General features: G+C 44.1%; 3 protein-coding genes across 3 annotated transcripts; 1 reads left to right on the top strand and 2 right to left on the bottom strand.

Moving 5' to 3' along the window:
* Window positions 1-1,078: 1,078 nt before the first annotated feature.
* Window positions 1,079-4,059, bottom strand: mrps25 (mitochondrial ribosomal protein S25). Its single transcript, XM_030117874.1, has 4 exons — window positions 3,836-4,059; window positions 2,384-2,490; window positions 2,202-2,289; window positions 1,079-1,540 (listed from the first exon to the last, which is right to left on the bottom strand). The coding sequence occupies exons 1-4, from the start codon at window positions 3,967-3,969 to the stop codon at window positions 1,351-1,353; spliced, it is 519 nt and encodes a 172-aa protein (XP_029973734.1). The 5' UTR covers window positions 3,970-4,059; the 3' UTR covers window positions 1,079-1,350.
* Window positions 4,060-4,600: 541 nt separating this feature from the next.
* On the bottom strand, window positions 4,601-16,366 carry nr2c2 (nuclear receptor subfamily 2, group C, member 2). The gene is made up of 15 exons (XM_030117869.1): window positions 16,212-16,366; window positions 13,313-13,397; window positions 12,982-13,077; window positions 12,677-12,877; window positions 12,168-12,273; window positions 11,827-12,006; window positions 11,163-11,319; window positions 10,992-11,082; window positions 10,691-10,836; window positions 10,405-10,582; window positions 10,206-10,327; window positions 9,958-10,097; window positions 9,178-9,315; window positions 8,970-9,075; window positions 4,601-7,754 (listed from the first exon to the last, which is right to left on the bottom strand). The coding sequence occupies exons 2-15, from the start codon at window positions 13,370-13,372 to the stop codon at window positions 7,580-7,582; spliced, it is 1,896 nt and encodes a 631-aa protein (XP_029973729.1). The 5' UTR covers window positions 13,373-13,397; window positions 16,212-16,366; the 3' UTR covers window positions 4,601-7,579.
* Window positions 16,367-18,223: 1,857 nt separating this feature from the next.
* b3galt4 (UDP-Gal:betaGlcNAc beta 1,3-galactosyltransferase, polypeptide 4) lies at window positions 18,224-21,983 on the top strand. Its single transcript, XM_030117871.1, has one exon. The coding sequence runs from the start codon at window positions 18,620-18,622 to the stop codon at window positions 19,733-19,735; it is 1,116 nt and encodes a 371-aa protein (XP_029973731.1). The 5' UTR covers window positions 18,224-18,619; the 3' UTR covers window positions 19,736-21,983.
* The last annotated feature ends 305 nt before the right edge of the window (window positions 21,984-22,288 follow it).

The raw sequence follows: 22,288 nt of genomic DNA, 5'->3' as shown, positions 1-22,288 counted from the left end.
CTGATCATGTGGCCTGGCTCGTCTTCCCGCACCTTCTTTTCTTTTTTTTTCTTTTATATATATATGAATTTGTATGTTCTGATCTGCAGTCACTACCATCAGCCACGGACTGTCGGTGAAGCATGTTATCTGTAAAAATCTGCTCTTCACTGTTCTGGTACTAAACACTATGTACCAAGGGACTTGTTAACAACACCTGTGTACAGAAATAATCCATATTTGTGCAGATTTATTCAGCCTTTAGGTCAAAGAAACATTTGAGACGTTGTTTTGTCAGGTATACTAACACTACATGAACGCCAGCAAGTATTACCACTAACATGAATCAAACTGTTTGGTTTTCGTCTGCCGATCTCGCGCTGCCTACTCCAGACACCCGCCGGAGCTTTTTAATGCCAAATCTGCAACGTTAAGATGCTTGGTGGTGCGTGAATTCAGTTCAGCCACTTGTCTCTGTTCATGACGGCAAATGAAAACGTTCAAACTCTAGAAGATTCCATCTCAGCACCAATAAAAAAAAAATAACTCGTCTACAGTAAATTGTGGTTGCTTCTTGTTCTTCTGGATCAAATCTCATAGATTACAGTGGGTTGGACTAGAATAGCAGAAATATATGTTTCTAATGTAAAATTGACCTGGAAACCTCCACCGTACCGATACAGGAAGTGTGTTCCTCTGTTCTGGAACCACTGCATGGGCCGAGGAGCACCGAGCACCGTTCACTGTGCGATCAAAGAAGAGTGAGCAGAGTCCCGGAGCGTTCTGAGCCAAAACTCATTAAAATTTAACTGGGAAACTGTTCTGTCTTCAGATGAATCTAAAAAGTTTAAACTGTTTTTTTGCCTTCAGTCCAGACCGAAAATGATGAATTTGACTAAAATGTGACGCTTTCCTCTTCGAAAATAGTGAATTCCTCAAAGATCACAGACTGCATTATAAGACAGAATGCTACACATCCGTAGAGATGAGGTGAAAGTCATATTCAAAATGAGTTCACATCTTGCAAGCTGAAGTAACATGTTAAAAGAAATGAGGTTTTACTATAATTTGGAGTGGCAAACAAAGTAAAGCCGCCGGGGCGAATCTGGCTTTTATTTGGATATTCTTAACATGACAGTGTCCTGCTCCGGTTTTCTGCTGAACCATCGGTGGGGGAGTTCCTCTGTTAAACACGTTCTGCTCAAAGACGAGCAGTGAAGTCGGGTTATTGAACGCGGTCCAGAGTTTCAGCTCCCGGGGAGCGCCGCCGCTTTCATGCCGTCGTATAAAAAAAAAAACCAAACAAAAAGTCACAACGCTGCGAAGACGTTTGGAGCAAATCTTCAGGAGTCCGTTGCGCTCCGCAGATTCTCACTCCTGCGACGCTGCCATCTGCGCTCGGTATTTGCCCGTCATCTCCTTGGGCAGCGGCGTGGTGCCAGGACACGGCACCTGGCCGTCCACCTCGCAGATACACTCCCTCAGACAGTACTTCTTTGGCCCGAAGTTGGCGGGGTTGGACGCCTGCATCTTGGCTTGAGCCTCCCGTTGCAGCACTTCCCTGCGGAGACGGACACACAAACAGATCGTCTGGTCTCAGCGGGAGTTTGGCCTTTCCGACGAGGAAATTCAAAATGTGTGAATGTCCAAAAAAAAAAAAGAAGAAGAAAAAAAAAAGGATGGGAAGAGTAAAATTCATGCAGGCTGAACTCAGTCCAGCACAAAATCATGTCCGCCACACAGATACACTGAAATCAAGGCAACTAATGAAAAGGCAGGTCTTGTAATTACAGAGTAGTCACAAATGAAACGAGGAATTTACTGTGGTTTAATTCTCTTCCTCGCCTCAAAACATGTCAAACTAAAGATTTCATTTCTGTCCTCTGAGCGCTGGCTGAGTCGCCACATACAGTGACCGGCTCGGCGTCCGTCCTGACATGCACCCTGAGTTATCACACACAGGTGGAGGCTTCGCTGAACTCCGTCCAGTCCCTTCAATTTCCCACATTAACTGGAACTACTGCAAACAGGAAGCACCTGATCCTAGTCTGGAGTCACAGCAGATGATTTTACACCTTGTGGCATCTCAGTTCAGAAATGCACCTAAATATTCCTGTAAACATTTTTCCCCGTCTTTGTGACTGATGATTCTAGAAGCCATTACATTAAAAATGTGCAATAAGACCTAAAGCGAGTGGGCGCGTGTGTCAGCAAATTCTTACCCTGATTTTCCCAAAATCTTCCGAACATGCTGTGAAATCTGCTTGTGGTCTTTCCCTTCGACGTCCACCAGCACTTGCTCCCCGTCATCTGGAAAAGAAAAGAAAAGAAAAAGAAAAACCTTCCTCACTTTGATGCAATCTATGTAAAATCAGGATTTTCAAAACGTCGTGAGGCTACACACCCAGGTAGAACTTCAGGAACGGTGACGGCGTCATGTTTTTGAACATCATTATTTGGACCCAGGGGTTTTTATACTGGATCTGAGGAATATTGAAGAACACAAACTTTCTGCAAGAAAGAGAGAGAGAAAGAACTCAATGGAATAATATTCAAATGCATTTAAAACACTTCCTATACTGACATTTCTTATCAGACTCTGGTAGAGTATTGTTTGCACAATTGTGATTCGTGACCCCAACGTAAAGTAAACTGACATACGTATATTATAAAGGGTTCTGAATAAGTTCTGCCAATAGACACACAATTGTGCTAATCTGAACAACAATGTGGATTTACTGATAGAACTAGAAAAGTAAATTAAGAAAAGACGTATTTTTAAACTTCAGGAAGTTATATGTTAAATTTGAGTAAATCATAAGTATTCAGGTTTTCTTTATTGTATTGTACTGTGTTGTGTTATAGCCGACACCAAAAGGCTCAGCAAATAGATCAGAAAGGCCGGGGAAGTGGTGGGGCTGAAGATGGGCTCTGTTTCAGGAGTTCTAGTGGAGGATCCGGTCCAAACTGAAGTCCATCCTGAATGATGCCTCTCAGCCTCTCCATGAACAGACTCAACACCGGAGTCCAGAGCACCACAGGACATCCTCCGTTTCTGTGGCAATAAGACTAACTTTTCTTTATGAATGGGGTTTTCATGTGTGAATTTAATTCTTCCATGCTTTTATTAGTCACTGTTAAGCCTTGTATATATTAATAATAATCTATTTAATTTATATTTATTCTGTCTTATGTGATTTTCTGATTGGACCAACGCTGAACACAATGGTGGATTTTTTGTTTTTCATGTTCAGTAATCCATCATTATAAGTAAATGTCAGTTTATGAATTAAAAAAAAAAAAGTTTTGTTTTTAAACTTGGATCTCAGATGACATCCTCGTGATCTTTTTCATATATCATCTTTACACGTTCAGTGCCCTTTGGGCTAATCTGTGGCATCTACAGACTGCGATGCGAAAATAAGGGATCTGCTATTTGCGCAAAAATCCATCTATCACGCTGCGCATTTTGCTAATAACATACATTTATACTTGCTCAATCTATCGATCTTATGCATTTTCTGAATTATACATAGCCGACTTGTTACGTGTTGGATCCATTAACTGCGCAGCGCAGTCGGTCGGCATGGAATTTCTTTAGCTGTGTTTATGAAACTCATTCACGGAAGATTTACAGACTCTGTCACAGACTGGATGAAGCTCTTCACTCGCCTAAGCCTGAAAACACTGTCAGTGTTCTCAGTGTTATGGAGGATCAGGAGACTCCTGCATGACATTACGGGATCAGTGTAGCGGTTGATCTCTATCGATATGATAAACCCTCAAAGCAAGCGTTGTTCTTTAACTCTAGCGAGTGTACTCCCAGATTGTTCAATGGTGGGTTCTTCGGTCTGACCTTGCTCCGTCGCTCAGCTCTCCGTGCGTGTTGTAGTTCACCGTCATGATCTTCACTCTGTTTTTGAAGATGATATCTCCTTTCTGGAGATACTCCAGAGTCCTCCTGATGGGAAACCGTCCTTTCATCGGCATCTTGAAGGCTTTTTTATTCACAATTTTACCACCTGATGTCTGACTGTATACAGTCGCACAAGCACGCCGAGCGGACGCGTGTTGATGACGTCATGCGTCACGCTGACACACTGAAGAGCGACGGTAGTTGTAGTTTTAATAGAACTACAAACATGGCACCACTTACATGAAGGCATAAAATACAGAACGGCAAATAAAAAGTTAAACAGTGGAGTTATGAAGAAGGAATTGTGCCTGTTAAAAGTAAAGACATGTTCGCTTTTCAAATGCAGATGATATATTTTGAATGATTGTGACACTGTTTATGTATGTATGTGGCGGTGTGTGTGTAGACCATTAAACTGCCTTGGAATCACACCAGTCACCAGTGTGAATACAATTACACATAATTCAAACGTAATGGAAAATAAAGTCCCAATTACAATTTATTGACATTAATTGTAGCCATTACTTTAGTACTTTAGTATTTCTGTGTAACTGTCTTTGCGTATTCTGTTTTCAACCCGAACAACTCGAGTGGAGTCCCGTTTCATGAATAACTGTTTATTTTGTTTAAAATGAGCGGCTCCAGAGAAGCCGGCCTCAGAGACTGGAATGCTGATACAGGAGCTCAGTCGATAATACATTTTGCTTTATATCTTCATCGGTGTGAGGTAGAAATGTAAGGTTGTGACCCACTTGAGTAAAACATGAATGCTGTTCAGAACTTCTCAATGTTAGAAGAAATACATTTTACATGAGCAGAAAAACAAAAGTACATTTACACAGTATAAAATTCTAACCATAACGTACTCAGTCCACCAATAAAAAAAAAAACAAAAACAAAAAAAAAACAATGATTTCCTCTGGCGCAGGAGCTGCTCATGGTAAATATTTTTTAAAGCCACAACATTTAAATTGACATTTTTCCATACAGCATTTAATAAAATGCGCTTAAGCAACTTCTTCATGCATTGCAATGCACTATAAAAATTAGAACAACGCTCCTTTGTGGGGCAGACAGCGACGAGATTATAAAACCCTGCTTAGAAACAACATGCACTCATTTTAATGAAATTACATGTACAAAGGTCGTTTCACACCAGTGCCTTTACAAACAGTCTGTTTGGGTTTTCAACCCAAATATTACACTTGACATTTATTTCACAAGACAAACTCACTGTTGACTTATTTACATCCCCGTTTTTCATTCACGATGCTGTGGAGGCTTTTTTTTTCTGAAGCTTTCTACACGAGGGGGAGCCGATGCATATCTCCATACAGTCTTTGAGACATCAATGCACTTGAGACTGGCTTCCCAACAAGTCGTAACTCTTTTTATTATTATTTTTTTTAAGTCAGGGAAACCTGCCCAAAAGTACTTTAAGTACACTTAGTATGTAACAAGCAAACTTGTTCATAACAAACAAAGGTTTTCGGAAAACGTACAAAACACAAAGTTTTAGTCAGCGAGGATGCAGTCGAACGCCACAACAGCTGATTGATGTGCACAAGAATACAAAAGCAAAACAACAATAATGAAAAAAAAAAAAAAAACCGTAGCATGGCTACACACGCGCATAGCTTGTAAAGCAAAGATCCGGTTCTTTACAAAAGAATGAACTTCCGTTGATAAATAGAGAAAATGAAAACCCCGGTCATGACGGAGAGATGGGACAACACAGAGCTGATTGTCATAAAGTGATGAGGCGATTGCACAGGTCGTATTAGCAACGTGGTCATGATGAACCGGAGCAGAGGTGGACTCTTCCTGGTCCTGCAGGGACGCTGCCCTGCCACGCATTTAAAGGCCAAATCCTCCATCATGTCTTTATTTCATGAAGGCGTCGGCCTGAAGACATCGAGCCCGTTCACATGAGTGAATATGAAGACGGGAGTGATCGGGTTACTGTGATGATCTGACATGTTTCCATCCGCTTCAGAAACGCACATGAATGATCCTGCTTGACATTTCAGTAGAATTCATATGTAAGTGCATAAGACTAAAACCTGTTAGTTTCAAAATCTGGTCTTACTTTATTGGAAAATTCAGTAAAACTATATATATTTTATTTCAGATGAAACTTATCTCCTCTCCACTCTATGAGCCTATCTTCATTTTCTGCCACTGCACAGCATTTCTGTGGTGTCTTCTTCATAATTTTTTTTCCCACTACACTTCTCACTTACAGTTCAGATCACAAATTGATCAAAGGAGCCACTGAAAGACATCAGAGTATTGGTGATGAATGTGTGTGTGTCCATCAGATGAATGCTGCTATCTCATAAGTCATATCAAATTACCCTGTTTACATGATCCCCTGAATAATTAGATAACTGCAGAGAACGGATTCTGATCCGTGTGCATGTGAACAGGCTCGACTGTCAGGGCCCACCTCTGCTCTGGGAGTGCAACACACACAAAAAGGAAAAAAAACAAAACAACGGAACAGCGTCTGAGAGTGAAGTCAGCTGAAACGGCTGATGTCGCTTGAGGAATTCTGATGGCGAGTTAAAGAGCCAGAGCTACACCTCAAGCTGAAACGGAACTGGTTGTAACGAGTTCATGAAATTCTGTGTGCTCGTCAATATACCTGAACACTTCGGAGCAGGGGTGTGAAACTCATGGTCTGAGGGCAGAAAGCGGTCCAGACAGGGTGTTACCTGATCAACTTCTATAGTTATAAAGGAGACATTTCCAGAGATTCATCAGTGGTTTATATTCTATTTGGACGCTCTGGTTTCACAGCAGATCGTGGGCCACAGATGTGACGAGTGACTAATAATCAAATCTCAGGTCGTTCGGGATCAGTTTTGTAAAATGATACATAAATGCAAAGAATTTAACTCTATACTTGTACATCTTTATCGTTCATTTTGAAGGTATTGAAGAGGGGCCCATCAGCTGAAATGAGTTTGACACCACTGCTGGAGAGATTCATGATTTTAGCACTTTCACCTGCTTAATGTCATTTTTACAGAAACGCTTCATCAAACTTAGCTGTGCAAAATAAATGAAGGCTTTTTAATTTCATTTTCAATGACCATCAGAAATGTCGCAAAGCCTGAATTTATCAACATCTTAAACACAAAATGAAGTTGAAAATAACATTTCAACTTTTATTTTTGATGTATTTAATACATCGCAACACAAATTAATTTTAAAAAATGACACTAAACTTTTCATTTCTTCTTTTTCCAAAATGAGAACGTCTTCATATCCTGCCACGTATTTTATTTAATGGCATTGAAGGAAACAAGGATGGTGTTGTCAGCTTGGGAGCATGTGTGCGATAAGGCTAAATCAGTATGAAAGGCTGAGGTCAGAAGTGATGTGATGTAGGCAGAAGTGCCGCACTAATATTAAAGGAGACGAGAGAAGTTGCAGCTCCAGAGGATTTTTCCTCGACGGGCTGCGCCGGCTCCGCTAAACATTCTCAGTCATTCTGAAATTCCAATGTCTGGTTGTTTTTTTTTTTTTTTGCTAAATCTACCGAGTGTTCCTGAATGACTTTGCACCATGCAGTGTTAGAAAACGAGAGCTGCTGCGGGGTTTCCGACGACCCCCGCGAGGCAGAGAGCGTACCTGAAGGGGAGACTCTTCAAACCGACAGGGCTGAGCGATGGGCTGTCATTCTGTGGAGTCACAGTCCTGGCTGTTGTACTCGGCCGTCTCCATCTTGAGGATGTAAGGAATGATGCTGTCGATGGAGACGTTTCCTATTAGGCCGGTGAAGAAGAGCTCCTCCGTGATGCTGGAGTTCATTAGCCGGAGGGCCGGGAGTCGCGTCAGGATGCGAGTCAGTCTGAAGACAAAAAAAAAAAAGACATGCGAGGGATCCTAAAAAAAGTGATTTTCATGTGTTTTTCAGAGCAAGATTTATGTCAGGTAACCAGACAGATCTGTATAAATTCAAACTCTGAAAGACGGAAGCCGTTCCTCACTCGGTTATATGAATGTGGTTTGTTATTCACAAGCTGACCCTGGGGGATGATGAAAGTTTCCTTTGAGCTCATTTACTCACTGATTCACTCACAGTCGGCAGATACTGCAGCTCACCAGCAAACTACCAGCAGGTTTTACTGCAGGCAGGTTTCACACCCACTCTGAAACCGAGCTGAAATGTGTCTTTTTTGAAAATGATACTCAGAGAGCGACGCTGATGAGGGGGGCGGTCATGACGGCAGGTAAAGCACGGAGGCCAAACAACTAATTCTTCCAAGAACTAAAACCAGCATAGCTTCCCACTCAAGCACAAATCACAGCCGTCCTCTCTCAGCCTCCCCAAAGCAACAACAGCTAATGTGTCAGTCAGACTTAACTTGTGAAGGTACATTTTAAAAGATTTTGTTAGAAACTGATGACAATAGTTTCTATTCTACAGTCGTTTTATGACTTTAGTCTTGTAATTGCATATATATCCAGAAATTATTGATCAACCAAAAGACATGATCAATGAAAGATGTCAGTAATGTCATGAATCGCAGAGTCTGAATAAGTAGAGCAGAAAATAATTTACTGATCAAGGTGTCCAGCGGCTTACAGTGTAATAATCGCTGTAGTGACTTCAGCTACATCATAAAAAAATAAATAAGTAGCTCAGATGTTATAAAAACAAATGATTCAGGGGTAATTTAAATGAGTAATTAAAACATAAAAGCAGGCAAGTCAGAACAGGTAGCAAGAGGTTGCACACTGAGATGTAAGCGGTTGTTCTTGTCTGAAGGAGCTGCGGGATACAGGATCTCTCCGCTTCCTTTACAGCCACCGCAGCACTGAGCTCTCCAGTCTGTAGCACCTTTCTCACAAAGACTCTGAATTGCCCATAAGTGCAAATGTGTGCATGAATGAGAGTCTGTGCAATCTGTCCCCGAGACAATGACAAGTGGAACAGAGTCAAGTCCCCAAACTTGGATCGGGTTTATGCTGACAGACACAGACGTGCAAAACTTAAACAGCTTCAGACATCAATAAACATTACTGGCAGGGATAGAAGCTGAGTGGCGAGGGGGGAGGATACCTGTACGTGTCCTCTGGGTAGGTTTTTTGCACGTAGTCCTGCAGCTCCATCAGAGCTTTCTCTTGAAACTTCTCGATCTGCCCTCCGGTGTCCACGCCGGGATGATCTGACCAGTCAAACACACAGCAGACGTGCTCCATCATGGAGATTCTCAACACTTACTTCACCTCAGTTCAGTCTGGTTGGGAGGTGAAACTCTCGGACTCACCGGGGCTGAACAGCACGATGGCCTTCAGGTAGGCGTACTCATAGCTGTCCGTCTCCAGCCTCGTCATGCTGTTACAGAACTCCTGAAACTTCCAGATGTGCTCCATCACCTGCTTCACTCGTTCCCCTGATAGCTTGTCTGAGACGGAGGAAAATCCACAGATCGTTGAGTCATTATCCATGACTCATATTTTCAGTGTTCAAGATGCAAGAAGTGACATTTTTACTGGATGTAAATAAGTATATCCTACAATAATCCAGCTGAATGGCTGAAGATTATGGCTGCTGTGATCTATGTGATAACACTTTGTTTTACCACGTGAAACAAATGAAATTGCCCAGGATGACAGCCGAATTAAAAAAAGGCATTTCAATGTACTTTTCATTAACGTAAAGTAGCTTGTTAGAGCAAACTAAAAAGAGGCACCAGTGAGTCAGAACTCTAAAGCCAGGACTGAGACACACTAGAGCGGCTCCACACTGCCACCTAGTGGCATAAAGGAACAGATAAAACATGTCAGCTCTACCAAACACTGATTTCTGCTTCATTTACCTACAAGGACAACAGCAGGGGAATCCAGCGTATGGTAAAATCAAAAATTTCTCCCAGATGCTTCACCACAACGAAATCTGATAATCACTCAAATTTTTTAAATGACAATAAAAGTTTGTTTATTACTTGTTTTTTTAAACATCTTAAATGAAAAATTAACCACATTTCTGCACTCCTGTTAATGTGTTGGTCCTACTGTGAGAAGACGGCGCGGTCTGCGGGCCGTACCATCCTGGATGCTGCTCTGAAGGTGGTTGATGATGGCAGCCAGGATGGTGGACAGGTTCATCACATGAGCGCACTGAGCCAGGCCCAGAGTGAACAGCTCGTTCCAGCAGGCTCGCACCAGGCTGGTGTTCGCCTCCTGACTGAGAAATATTAAAAAAAAAATTAAAATGAAATCATGTTTTATACATAAGAGCAAAGTCATACATATTAATGCTAAACAGGAGCGTGCTGTGTAATTAATTCCTCACCCGAGAGCTGAGAAGGCAGGGATGGAGCGAGCCCAGTGCATGGAGAGGAACAGCAGTCTGGACGCCGACTCACAGATGTAGTGTACATTCAGATACTCGGGCATGGGGCTGGGCATGGTCAGCTGGATCAGTCAAGCAGACACGATTGAGAACACAATTCAAATGATTTACCGCAAACAACGGAGCGGCCAGGGCCCACCTTGAAGCCAACATGGCTGTCTGTGAGCAGAGGTCCTTCCACTTCGATGATGGGCGTCTCCTGGTCTCGACCGATCAGCTGGATCGTCGTTCCGCCGACACACTGCGACTTATCCAGCAGGCCCTGCCTGACCTCCACCTCGGGCGGGTTGAAGACTTTGGCCAGGGTGTCGAAGGCACTGAGAGAAACAAACACGGTCCATATAGAGAGGGTCAGTCCCTGGACGGGTGAGTGGACCGGCTGGGGGCGGGACTTCAGCCGGTTAGCGTGAGCGATGAGCAGTCACCGTGTTATCTCGCTGGCGGACTGCTCCTCGTGCTGGCTGTCCGAGGTGTCGCCGTTGTGCAGGTTTTCTTTCAGCGAATCACTCAGGTGGGCCAGCGACGTGACCACGTTGGCGAGCGTCCCCAAGTCTCCCTGCCCAGAATCCACCTGAGCACAAACAAGAAACATGCTGACTGTTCGCCCTCAGAAAAATAAATGAAGCAAAATGAGGGAAAGAAAAATCACAGAGACCAGGGAGTCTAAAGGTATTCTAGAAGAAGAAAAGCGAGATGACAGGTTGCTGCAGTGAGGATCAGCTTCACCTTTGAGTCGGTGGCCAGCAGTAACGTCCCGTCGCTCTGAATGACCGGCTGCTGGATGTTGACCAGCATCCCCTGGTCCAGCAGGCTGGATCTAAGTATCAAGAGAAAGTCACCAAAGAAGTTCGTTTAACAAACAACAACTTGAACTCTGTGGGTCTGATCGCCACTGACCTGGAGCCGTCCGTCTCAGTGTCGGATATGAAGGTTGGAGTGGCGATGAGCGGACTGTTCAGGTCTTTGCGGATGTAGATCTTTTGGGTGGAGGCAGCACAGTTGGTGTGTTTCTCTCTGGGCACAATATCGATGGGTTTTCTTTCACTCTGTACGGCTGAGGACGGACAGCAGAGTCACTATTAGCATTTTATCTGTATTGATAAACTGCAATGTTCCTATTGCACTGAGGCAATAGGTCACTTTTTACAGTTTCCATTGTAAACACACTCTCTGTAAGTGAAGGAGCTCAGGTTGGCCACAGAGAGCGAGAGGGAGACCACAATGTGATAATAAATTCCCCCAAAAATTAAAAACTACTAATGGAATCAAAGCACTAACGCCACGGTTTAATAATTCATCACTGAGGGCTGGTTAACACCAGGATTTCAAATCCACAAAATCCCTTAACAGCCTCGAAATGGATCATTTGATATCACAGCAGTCTCACTGGAAGCTTACACAGGGCAGGGAAATCAAAGATTATTCATATCATTCTAATTCTCCAAGCTCTTCCACAAACATGACCTGAACTAACATGTCCCAGTTTCTTTGCTCCACCTCCTCAATTTTCTCCACAGTGTCTGTTTGTGTATTTTCAGGTTGAGTTTGGACGTAAACTCACACTCGGTCTTCATCCCCATCTTAAGGCATTTCCTCAGGCGGCAGAACTGGCAGCGGTTGCGATGGTGTTTGTTGATGACGCAGTCCTGTTTACTGCGGCAGCTGTAGGTCAGATTCTTCCTCACACTCCGCTTGAAGAAACCTTTGCATCCCTCACAGCTGACGGCTCCATAGTGACGCCCTGCACACACACACGGAGCGGCTGAGTCACTGCGTGTGTGTGTGTGTGTGTGTGTGTGTGTGTGTGTGTGTGTGTGTGTGTGTGTGTGTGTGTGAGATGACTGACACGCTGAGGCTGAACATACTGTTAGAAACATCAGGCTGAAGCGTCAGCTGTGCTACCTGAAGCTTTGTCTCCGCACACCACGCAGTACTCCACCGGCTGGGGTCGGTTCAGGTCCCCGGACTGTCCTAACAGCCGCTCCATCGACACTGGATCTGTGACAATCTGGAACATTGAGTCAAACAACGCAACAATTTAGTGTTTTATCCCAATCGAGCGCCAAACATCGGGTGCAAAACACAATTTCGAAAACTACAAGACAACATTTCAACTAAAGCACGGTCAGTAAATGTTTTATGGCAGCGGTTCCCAGCACCGTTTCCTTTGATCCTTCCAGATCTGAGCGGGGCTGCGGACCCCCTGCGGAGCTAAACACTGTCAGGTTATCCCGAAACTAAAAGCAACAGACACTTTCCCAGGTTTTCCTCAACGTGTACAAATCTAATGCTGACAGCTTTCAGATCAGGCAGAAGCCTCAGGCTGTGATCTCCTGCAACCCTCAGACGGGGTCCGGGACCCTCTGCTGGGAGCCGCTGACCTACAGGTGGCTATTAGAGGAGATTTGTACCTGTATCCTTCCAGGCATCAGGCTGTCTGCCGCAGTGAAGATGAGCTGCTTAGTGTTGTGACTGTCAGGTGAGGCCAGGATGACCTTGCCCGCCCCGGAGCTGTCAGCCGTCGTCAGAATGAACTGCTGCTTGGGAGCACTGGACGGGTTCATCGCTGTCACTATCTGGATCTTCTGACCTGTCTGCTGGTCCGTTACAATCTGAGGGTGGGAAGAGATGCAGGAGGTAAGACACAAAGACGGGAGAGGGGAAGACCTCAGTCATTTGTTGTATCGTCAAGGAGTGGCATCAGCGACGCTGTTACCTGTATTCGCTGTGGTGTGGTGCTGGAATCTGAGGAGATGACCTGAAAGCGCTGAGGAGACTCACTCATCACTGAGTCTGACGGAGAGGACGACACCTAAGCCAGTTAAACAAGATCAAATCATGTTGATCAAGAAGTCTGAGGCACAAATACATTTCATTTGAGTGGGTCTAATGCCTACGTCTAGGTAAATGCAAGTGGGAGCAGAAAGTATGTCTCTATGGCAACCACACAGCCCAATAAAGCAGCGCCATGCAATTTTCAATTTTGAAAGATGTTTTTATGGAAGTATGCAGGCAGTGCATTATGACACTGTCCTCTGCAAGCTCACCTCTGCCTCGAGCTCGGGGTCTGCTTTCTGCTGAGAGAGCAGAGTCAGGTTGGTGGTCATGATGATGTAAGGTCATTAGTGAGGTCTGTTGGGAAACAGGCCAGAGACATTAATCAACCACAACACTGTCGCAGAGGAGCAGCGAAAACACACGAGACATTTTTATACTGATCACAATGCCGGTCAATCAGGGACGATGCTCTGTTACACCGACATACAAACACATTAAAACGCGACCGCTTGCAAAGCACACATTTTAAGAACCAAATAATTCCTATCATTAGAACATTTTTTTTAAATACATTTTAAATAAATTACTGTGGGCATAGGCTCAAGAGTGGTGCACTATTTTGAGAGGGGGTAGTTGGGATTGGATCCCGGTGGCAGCAGGAAGGACAAACAGTGTTGCCAAGTATACAATATTGCAGCAGTGACGACCTCAGAAAAGACAAAGCTGACATAGACGACCTCGGACTACTGAGGGAAGATCTTTTGCAGTGATTTTTTAATCAAATAAAACAGACAAATATTCAAATCATCTTGATCGCTTTGTCCGATCGGTCATTTATCTGCTCAACTGCAACTATTTTCATAAAAAGGGTTTCAAAACTGCCTTCCAGCAGGCGCAGACATCAAGTTCAAAATTCATACCAACACTTCATGAAACAATCTGATTGTCACAACAGTTAATATGCATTTAAATACATATCAGATACAAAAACTTTCCAGCAGCACACACCTTTATTCATATCCTGGCTGGAGCCTGGAGTAAAGGCTCTCTCATGTGGTTCGAATCAAATGATAAGCTTTTAAGAGGTTAACACTGCTTGTGATAGAAATGTGTCAGAAGACGCAAAACACTGGACTGGCTGCCACAGGGGAGCAATGTTAGACATATTGTGGCTGATCAGAGCATGAAATAGGATTTCAGTCATTGTTATTGCTGCTCTTCTATGAACAGGAGTAAATTGAGCACAGCTGACACAAAATACTTCAGTCTGTTTTATGCTTCTCTCAGTCCTGTGATTGCTCCTAAGACAAAACTCTGAATTAAAGGTTAAAAAATATATATAAGTATTAGCTAAATGGAAAAAAAAAAAGTGAAAAAGAAGGCAACAAAAAGTGAGACACTCCCTCCAAAAAAAAAAGTACTACTTTTTATACATATACCACAGCTTCTTCGTAGACTCACTGCTTTTATTTCTGGTTTCAGACACGTTGAAATGAACCCACAGTGTTTCTCTATGTGCTTGCTGAGTTTGGCGCAGCATTGGCGCCTTCTGAATCTAATTATACATCCTTTATAAATCCCAAAACCTGACGACTGAAAGCAGCATCAATCATCTTACAATTCCCATACCACCGCATCACCAGCAGCTGCAGCAGCAGCTCCTTATTTTGTAATAAGAGTGCATCCACAGTGAAACGTTATCAGGCCTCTGCAGAGCTTGATGGCGAGCACATTCATTTGGATCAAGTGTACCAGAGCGGGGACGTCAGAAACATGCAGGGCAGGGGGTATTCAAGGACCGGGATTAAGAAAAAAATAAATCTCTAGAGGAACAAGTACTTGTTGCATGAATACATAAACACAGTTAATATCAGAATCCAAGCAGAGAGGCACTTCTAAGGTTTTCATTTGTTTAAATTAAAATTTACAAAGGTTACTCTCAGAAATACAATGTCAAAAAATGCACTTGTGCAGAAATTATTCTGATTCCTTCCATACTGCCATTTTTAAATTTCAGCAGTTCTACATTTATAGTTTGCTGTGGTTTGGATATTACTTAGAGAATGTGTGGAAACTGTAGTAAAGCACAAAACCTAATGTAATTTGTGAACGCATATTCAGTATTTGTTGACTTTGTCGAGACAAATTAATCGAACAAACAAGACATCTACCCTACAAAAATGATGAAAAAACAAATTTATGTAACAATATGAGCAAATCTGATTAAACACTGTCACTTTGTTAATGTGCCGTTATCCGGTTAAAATAAATTTTCCAGCAAATGTGTGCTTCATCACACTTTCTGTTAAGCAAACAGTGGCTCAAACTTTACCGAAAGCTTGGTGTAAACTGAGAAATGCTGCATGAAAAGGATTGGGAAAGGTAGATTTGCAAGCTTTTGTGTTGAAAAACGTTAATCCTGTGGCTGTCTAGGGCTGAGATTTGGGGTCATTCAGGGTTAAAACAGAGTGTCACACTTTAAACTGGTTGCAAACTGATGAATGTGGCTGCAGCACAGTCTGTGCTGCGATCAGATCAGAGGGAGGGGAGAGCAGCTGCAGGTTGTTTACTGATTGGTCTGACTCATTGTCCATCATTACCTCCGTCCCTCCACACATCACAACACAGAACAAAATGGAGATCTGGCTGTCATCCAAAAACACTGCAGACCAGCACTTATCATAAATATTATTCACCAATTTTCTCCACAGACCACAAAGTATGTGACTGTCTGCGAGTTGACAGTGAAAGTAAAAAAATGCAGCTGCCATGAATTAAGTAGTAATGTCACTGCAGTGCTGTCATCGCGATGGCAAAGGTAAAAGGGTCGAGTTCATCCACAGCTAGCAGAGTAAAGGCAAACAGCTGCAGGGGGAGCCTGGACCCCCGTCTCCCACCGGCTCTGTCACTTCACCATGCACGGATTACTTCCCGACGAGTCCACAGCAGTGTCACCTATTAAAAGCTACTTTAACGCATCAGCGAGGCTGCCCTCCGGAGCTCCATCTGCTCCATGCCCGGATCTGGAGCAGCCGGAGCCGGAGACGGGCAGGGAGGGAGCTCCGCAGCGGCGAGCTAACGAGCTAGCCGGGAGATTAGCTGCGGTGTTTTTATGCTCCGGTATCCCGGAGAGCTTTCTACTGTTTTCACCCCGGGACTGACACTTACCTCCGGCGAGCGGCGGCCGCGGGTCTGGGGCGCTGAGCTATTTTATAAAATATTTGTTTTGGTTTTCTTCTGTTAAAGGTCATAGTTCGTGACCCCGCACCGACAGCGCGGTGATGATGGTTCAGCTTTTTTTCCCCTCCTTCCTCCTCTCGCTTCCCCCTCGCGCCGACACCCCCCCCCCCCCCCCCCCCCCCTTCCCTAACCCACGGCGCGAGCCAGACAGCACTGACGTCATCATGTCTGACCGACTATGGACTTAATTTAACTTAATTTAATTGACATTTTATGTTTGTTTGATTAAGTTCCATAAGCGGTGAAATGGTGGGAAAAAACAGCAAGGTGTATACATGTCTGAAATAAATTAAGAATACACTTTCATCTCCCAAGGCATACAGAGTCAAGACATATGATAGCCTTCTATACACACACACACACACACACACACACACACACACACACACACACACACACACACACATATATATATATATATATATATATATATATATATATATATATATATATATATATATATATATATATATAACCTTATCATATGATAACCTTATATATGTGTGTGTGTGTGTGTGTGTGTGTGTGTGTGTGTGTATACATATATATGTATATACATATATAAATTACTTGGAGGGAGTAATTTAAATGAAATCATATGCAACATGTTGTCTTTATGATTTTTTTTGTCAGAATCATTTGTGAGAAGAAAGAAAAATGGCTTGGTATTGCGTTGTCATAGTGTAAAAACAATGACAAAGTATGTAGCTACTCAACAGACAGATAAACAATTGTAATTACTAATGGTGCAAATGACGACGAATGAACTTTCTCCTCTTGCCTCGAGTATATGGTGTGTGTGTGTGTGTGTGTGTGTGTGTGTGTGTGTGTGTGTGTGTGTGTGTGTGTGTGTGTGTGTGTGTGTGTGTCAGGTGACTGCACACACTTCAGTGCTTAAAATATGCTTGAAACTATGGGCATTTACATCAAATGATTTAATCTCATGTCTTCTTTATTCTCTTAAAATATCTTTGTGTATTTGTATACGTCCATGTCTATTTTTGAGTCACCATCCTCCTCAAGCCAGTAGTTTTTATTCTGTGGGGCCACTTTTAAGTATACAGATTGAAATATTTGCACAAAGTGCGTGTTGAGCAACGTTCTTCTTGAGCAAGCACAACTGTGAATGACATTTTGAGACGTTTCAGTTCTTTCTCTGTGGAAAAGGAGAAGAATCACGTCATGCCCGAATGTGCAGTTGACCTCTGTCCTGCCAAGTAGACATGCTGTCCACAGCAATGCCACTCAGCTTCTTCTAAAGAGGACACCTCACTTTTTACAGTGTTATGCTCTAGAGTTGCACCTTAAATAACGGGAAAACCTAAAAAAACGAAACAATTTATGAACTGATCAAAAGACATGCAGAGCTTCTACACCCCTCTTCAGTGAAATGAAATAAGCGTTACCACAGAGTGGCCAGCAGGGGTCGCCCTGCTCCACCAGGTGTGATGGGCTCCTCTGTGCAGAAAGACAATGGGCGCAAAGCAGAGCCTCGTATTCAGAATATGCACGATGAACAGATAATTCTTCAGATATGTCTTGCTTCTTTTCGTTGAAAGCTTAAGTTCTGTCTTTCTTTCTTTTTTTTCTAACTTGACTCAAAATCTTACGTGGATTTCGATGCAAAGATTACAAGATGAGCCTTTTTAAACCTTGCAGGCGAGAGATGCTTCGCCATTATTGGCCTATTTGTCAGCTTTAATCGCCACGTAAGTGCTTGCTCTTGAAAAAAAATAAGAGTCGACTGGCTATTTTTGGTCCGCATTTCAGAAATAGATCGTGTTCCTTCATGTAGATGGGTGTATTTGAATTTACATCATTTACGAAGCGAATGCTCACAGCAGAGGAAGCCTCGGTGAGAAGTGTGTTTGCTTCAAGGTGTCGGAACTTCTATCGGATTTTAATCGAAAAAAAAAATGTCTTTTAAAGACAGATATGTGGACAGGTCTTCCTAACAGGGGGGTGGAGTGTCTCAAAGTCTGACCCACTCTGACAGACCGACCTCCACGCTGCCTCAGCTCCGGGCTGCTGCTGAGGAATCGACCCATCCAATTGCGCAGCTGCATTTCCCACTTTTATAAAAGCGAGCGGTCCTGCAGCTGCATCAACACTGGACTACCGGATCCTCACGGAGGATCCTCTCTCCTCCGGCTGCTGCAGCGGACCACTGGCTCCCCACCCCCCCCCCGAGCGACGCGGCACGAGCGGGCGGAGAGGTGAGACCACGCGCAGAAAGACGCAATGACAGCGGGGTGTTCGTAGAAGACAGGAGACAAAAGAGGGGACATCCGGGGGGAGGTCAGCGGTCGTCTAAGCTGTGACAGCGGTTGCGGGTCATGATCGGACGGGTGCTGTGGATGTGGAAGACCCGGCTCGGAAAGCGAGGGGGCCGGCTGGGCACGCTGCCCCTCTTCTGCGCGGCGGGGGTCTGCGCCGCGCTGCTGGCTCTGCTCTTTGTGGACTTCATCGAGTCGTGGGTGACCTCCATGAGGATGAACACGGTGGTGGAGCAGCACGCCGGCATCATCCCTCCGCAAAGCGTCCCTCCCACCAGACCCGAGGAGTTCTTGCTCATGCCCAGCCCACTCGTGTGCCAGCGCGCCAAGCCTTACCTCATCGTCCTGGTGACCTCTGCCCCTGCCAATCAGAGGGCGCGCCAAGCCGTCAGGGACACCTGGGGCGGGGAGGTGGAGGTGAGAGGGCTGCGGGTCATGACCCTCTTCATGGTGGGGGTGCCGTCGGACCCCGGATTGGCTAAGCTCCTGATAGAGGAGGCCAGAGAGAAAGGAGACCTGATCCAGGGACGATTCATGGACACCTACTCCAACCTGACCCTGAAGACCCTGTCGCTGCTGGGCTGGGCCCGCCGCTTCTGCCCGCAGGCTCACTTCATGGCGAAGGTAGATGACGACGTCCTGTTCAACCCCAGCGCCCTGCTGCACTTCCTGAACAAGAGCCGCAACCCTTATGAACAAGGAGACCTGTACCTCGGCCGGGTGCACCTTCGAGTGGCCCCGGACCGAGACCCAGACAGCAAGCACTACCTCCCCTCCGGGGCCTACCCCCACTCCATCTTTCCAGACTACTGTAGCGGCACGGCCTACATCCTGTCCCGCTCTGCACTCCTGAAAATTTCCCTGGCAGCGTCAGCGTCACCTCTGTCCACACCCCTGCCTCCCGAGGACGTGTTCGTCGGTCTGTGCGCCCGGACGGCCGGAGTGCTGCCCTCGCACTGCCCCTTGTTTTCCGGCGGTCCGGGCGTGCCGTACGGACGCTGCTGCTATCAGGCCATGGTGTCCATCCATCACATCCCACCCAGGGAGATGCTGCACTACTGGGCCGACGTGCATTCATCGCCACCTTGCTCCTGGCTGAGCGTCCGAGCTTCTCTGGGGATGTGCAAAGTCAGGGCGATGCTGGGCTCGGCTCTGGGCCTGGAACAAGGACTATGAAGGCCGGACGATGACGTGAAAGCGGACGGACTGACCCTGCGCCTCGCTTCAGTACTGTGAACAGCACAAGTGCTCTTCAGGCTGTGAAGCTACACTATGTGCACTGGAAATGTCACTTTATTTTTTTAGAGCTTCACTTTCTTTTTTAAAAAACATCTTTATCTATTTAATTGATTTTTTTTTTCTTGCAGAAAAGGGAATGAGCGCTAGAGGAGTAATCTTGAGCCTGACTGTTATTGCATCCCACTTTATGACACCGACACAAACTGTAGACGTAGAACAAGCATGCTGATATACACCAAGGACAGACAGCTGCTCTTGTGAATAACGCACACTGGACATGTTATGTCTAACATTTTAAGGCTGCTACTCTCATGTATTTAACAGTTTATCACAAAGTACCTCAGCTGTAGTTCGTCTAAAATGCATGTCCCAAAATGAATTTACCGTAGGTATCAATTCACAGGCTTTATATACTCCAGTAGGAAATAATTGTTGATCATCCGTAACTAATTTAGTTCAAAATTTTCTGGAAGACTTAATTCAACACGATAAAACAACATCACACTGTCATAATATTAACAATAATAATGCATTTTTAATTGCAAAGCACATTACATTTGGACAAAACCTCAAATTCTCATACGAGGATTACAAAATCAAAGCTTAGAGACATAAAAATCAAAATGAAAGATAAAATCGTATTAAAGCAGGCATCTGCAAGGTTGATCAAAACCGTTACAAGGAGGAAAAGAGATCAAAGGTCATAGGCCTAAAATAGGGAAGTTTTTAGTGATTTCTTGGAGCTCTGCAGGGTTTGGAGAGCTTCTCCGGTGTGCAGGGTAACCACTACACAGGCCAGGAGTTGGGGAGCAGAAAGCCTGGAGGTGGAGCCGGTTGGAGTAGAACAAGCGAGTAGAGGTGTGAGGGGTGATGTTCATTGATGATGTGATCAAGGGGAAGCATGTACATATTGGAAAGGACGGGGCTCATGCTAGTTACTAGGCAGATCTGGAGCCACTGATGGAGACATACTCTCAGTCTGTCAGTGAGGCACAATCTGACCCAGTTTAGAGCGGTGCTGGTGAGTCCGATGGTGTGATGAGGCCTGAGGATTTCTGAGTCAAGTGTTTTGTTTAGTTGTTTTTTTTTCCAAGTTGTAATACAGTGAAAACATGGTGCACAGCTGTAAAGAGACAGCAGCAGAGGTTTACTCTCTCTCCTTGGAGACACGTTTTGCTGCATTTCGGTGTCACAAAAAGTAATCAACAAACCTGAAACTGATGCGAAACACAACGGGAATGTTGAGCATAGTGATATTTATAGTGAAACTAGACATCTGTGAATGGCAGCTTTGCGCCGCCGCACACTGAGGTGAGTGTCTGGTACACCAGGACGAGGTGACACACACTTCAGGAGATCTGTTTCCTTCCTCCAGAGTCCGCAGAGCGAAGGTCAGTGTGTTCACACTCAAGAAATACAGGACATGTACGAATCAAATGATAATAATAAATGGGTCTGGTGACAGCAGCAGGTCTTCTTTGTTTTACAATATAATAAGTTTTCTTGTCTTTTACTAATTGAACAAAGTAAATGAACTACATGAGAACAAACACAATGGGAAGAGTAAACTCAATAGGGAGTGTTTTGTCAATAGACAGAAATGCACATATGCAGGTAAGCTGCAGCTTGCTCTTCATGTTTGTTTTTTTGCCCCCCCCCCCCCCCCCCCCAAGAGGTTTGCATTATTCACATTGTTGTTTTTAATCTGTTGACACAGGACAGTAAAATATAAATGCACAAAACAAATCTGGGTTCTTTTTTCTCTGTTGTACTGTTTACTGTGGAAACTTAGAGTGCAATATATTTCTGTTTAGAGACGACGTAAAGCTCAGTTTGATCTTAATTCCAGCTTTAAAAAAAAGCCAGCATCATAACATGAATGACCAAGGAAGTGCATAAAATGAAAGGACATATTCACACTTTCAGTCTAATAAAACCTGAACTTTCAAAAGATTAGTGCGCTCTTGTAAAAACCTGTTGACAGAATCGGTTTGAGAATGTTTTCACCAGCTCATCCGCGCTTTCATGCTTCTTCATATCTTTTGGAAATGCAATACAAACACAGCAACCATCTACTGCTCAGTTCTGACGTTCAGTGTTGTTACATCAGCTTTTCTTATTAAAACAAAGCAGCCTTGTCCTTTTATTTCACACCATGCAGGCTCATCCAGATTGAGCCATCCTGGAGAACTGGTTCATGTGTCATGTTTGATACTAAATAAAGATCTTCAAAATTACCCTACTGATACATTTGTTAGAGACAACTCCCGTGTAAGCATTTTTTCTTTTTCCATTCGTCATGATATAATTAGCCGTTTTCATTTTACCCATCTTTTGTGCACTTCTTGAATGACTCCTGCAAGGATATCTCATTCTTGAAGTTCAACACACTTGCATGCCATTCGAATGGTCATATAAATTATAGACATTAAGTTTTAAACACATCATACTAACTAAAGTAGATTATTTTATCACTTGTAACTTAATATC

The sequence above is a fragment of the Salarias fasciatus genome, chromosome 20 (assembly GCF_902148845.1).
Source record: "Salarias fasciatus chromosome 20, fSalaFa1.1, whole genome shotgun sequence".
Lineage (NCBI taxonomy): Eukaryota > Metazoa > Chordata > Actinopteri > Blenniiformes > Blenniidae > Salarias > Salarias fasciatus.
Note: the sequence above shows the minus strand (reverse complement) of the source record. Positions and strands in the feature narration are given on the sequence as shown.

Excerpts from the sequence above, each read along its gene's own strand:
- mrps25 (XM_030117874.1), bottom strand. The coding sequence starts at position 3,969 with ATGCCGATGAAAGGACGGTTTCCCATCAGGAGGACTCTGGAGTATCTC. Across the intron at positions 2,491-3,835 it reads GAGCTGAGCGACGGAGCAAG|AAAGTTTGTGTTCTTCAATA; the intron begins GTCAGACCGAAG and ends TCTTTCTTGCAG. Across the intron at positions 2,290-2,383 it reads GTTCCTGAAGTTCTACCTGG|ATGACGGGGAGCAAGTGCTG; the intron begins GTGTGTAGCCTC and ends TTTCTTTTCCAG.
- nr2c2 (XM_030117869.1), bottom strand. The coding sequence starts at position 13,372 with ATGACCACCAACCTGACTCTGCTCTCTCAGCAGAAAGCAGACCCCGAG. Across the intron at positions 12,878-12,981 it reads CCACACCACAGCGAATACAG|ATTGTAACGGACCAGCAGAC; the intron begins GTAACAGCGTCG and ends TCCCACCCTCAG. Across the intron at positions 7,755-8,969 it reads TACCCAGAGGACACGTACAG|ACTGACTCGCATCCTGACGC; the intron begins GTATCCTCCCCC and ends TTTTGTCTTCAG.
- b3galt4 (XM_030117871.1), top strand. The coding sequence starts at position 18,620 with ATGATCGGACGGGTGCTGTGGATGTGGAAGACCCGGCTCGGAAAGCGA.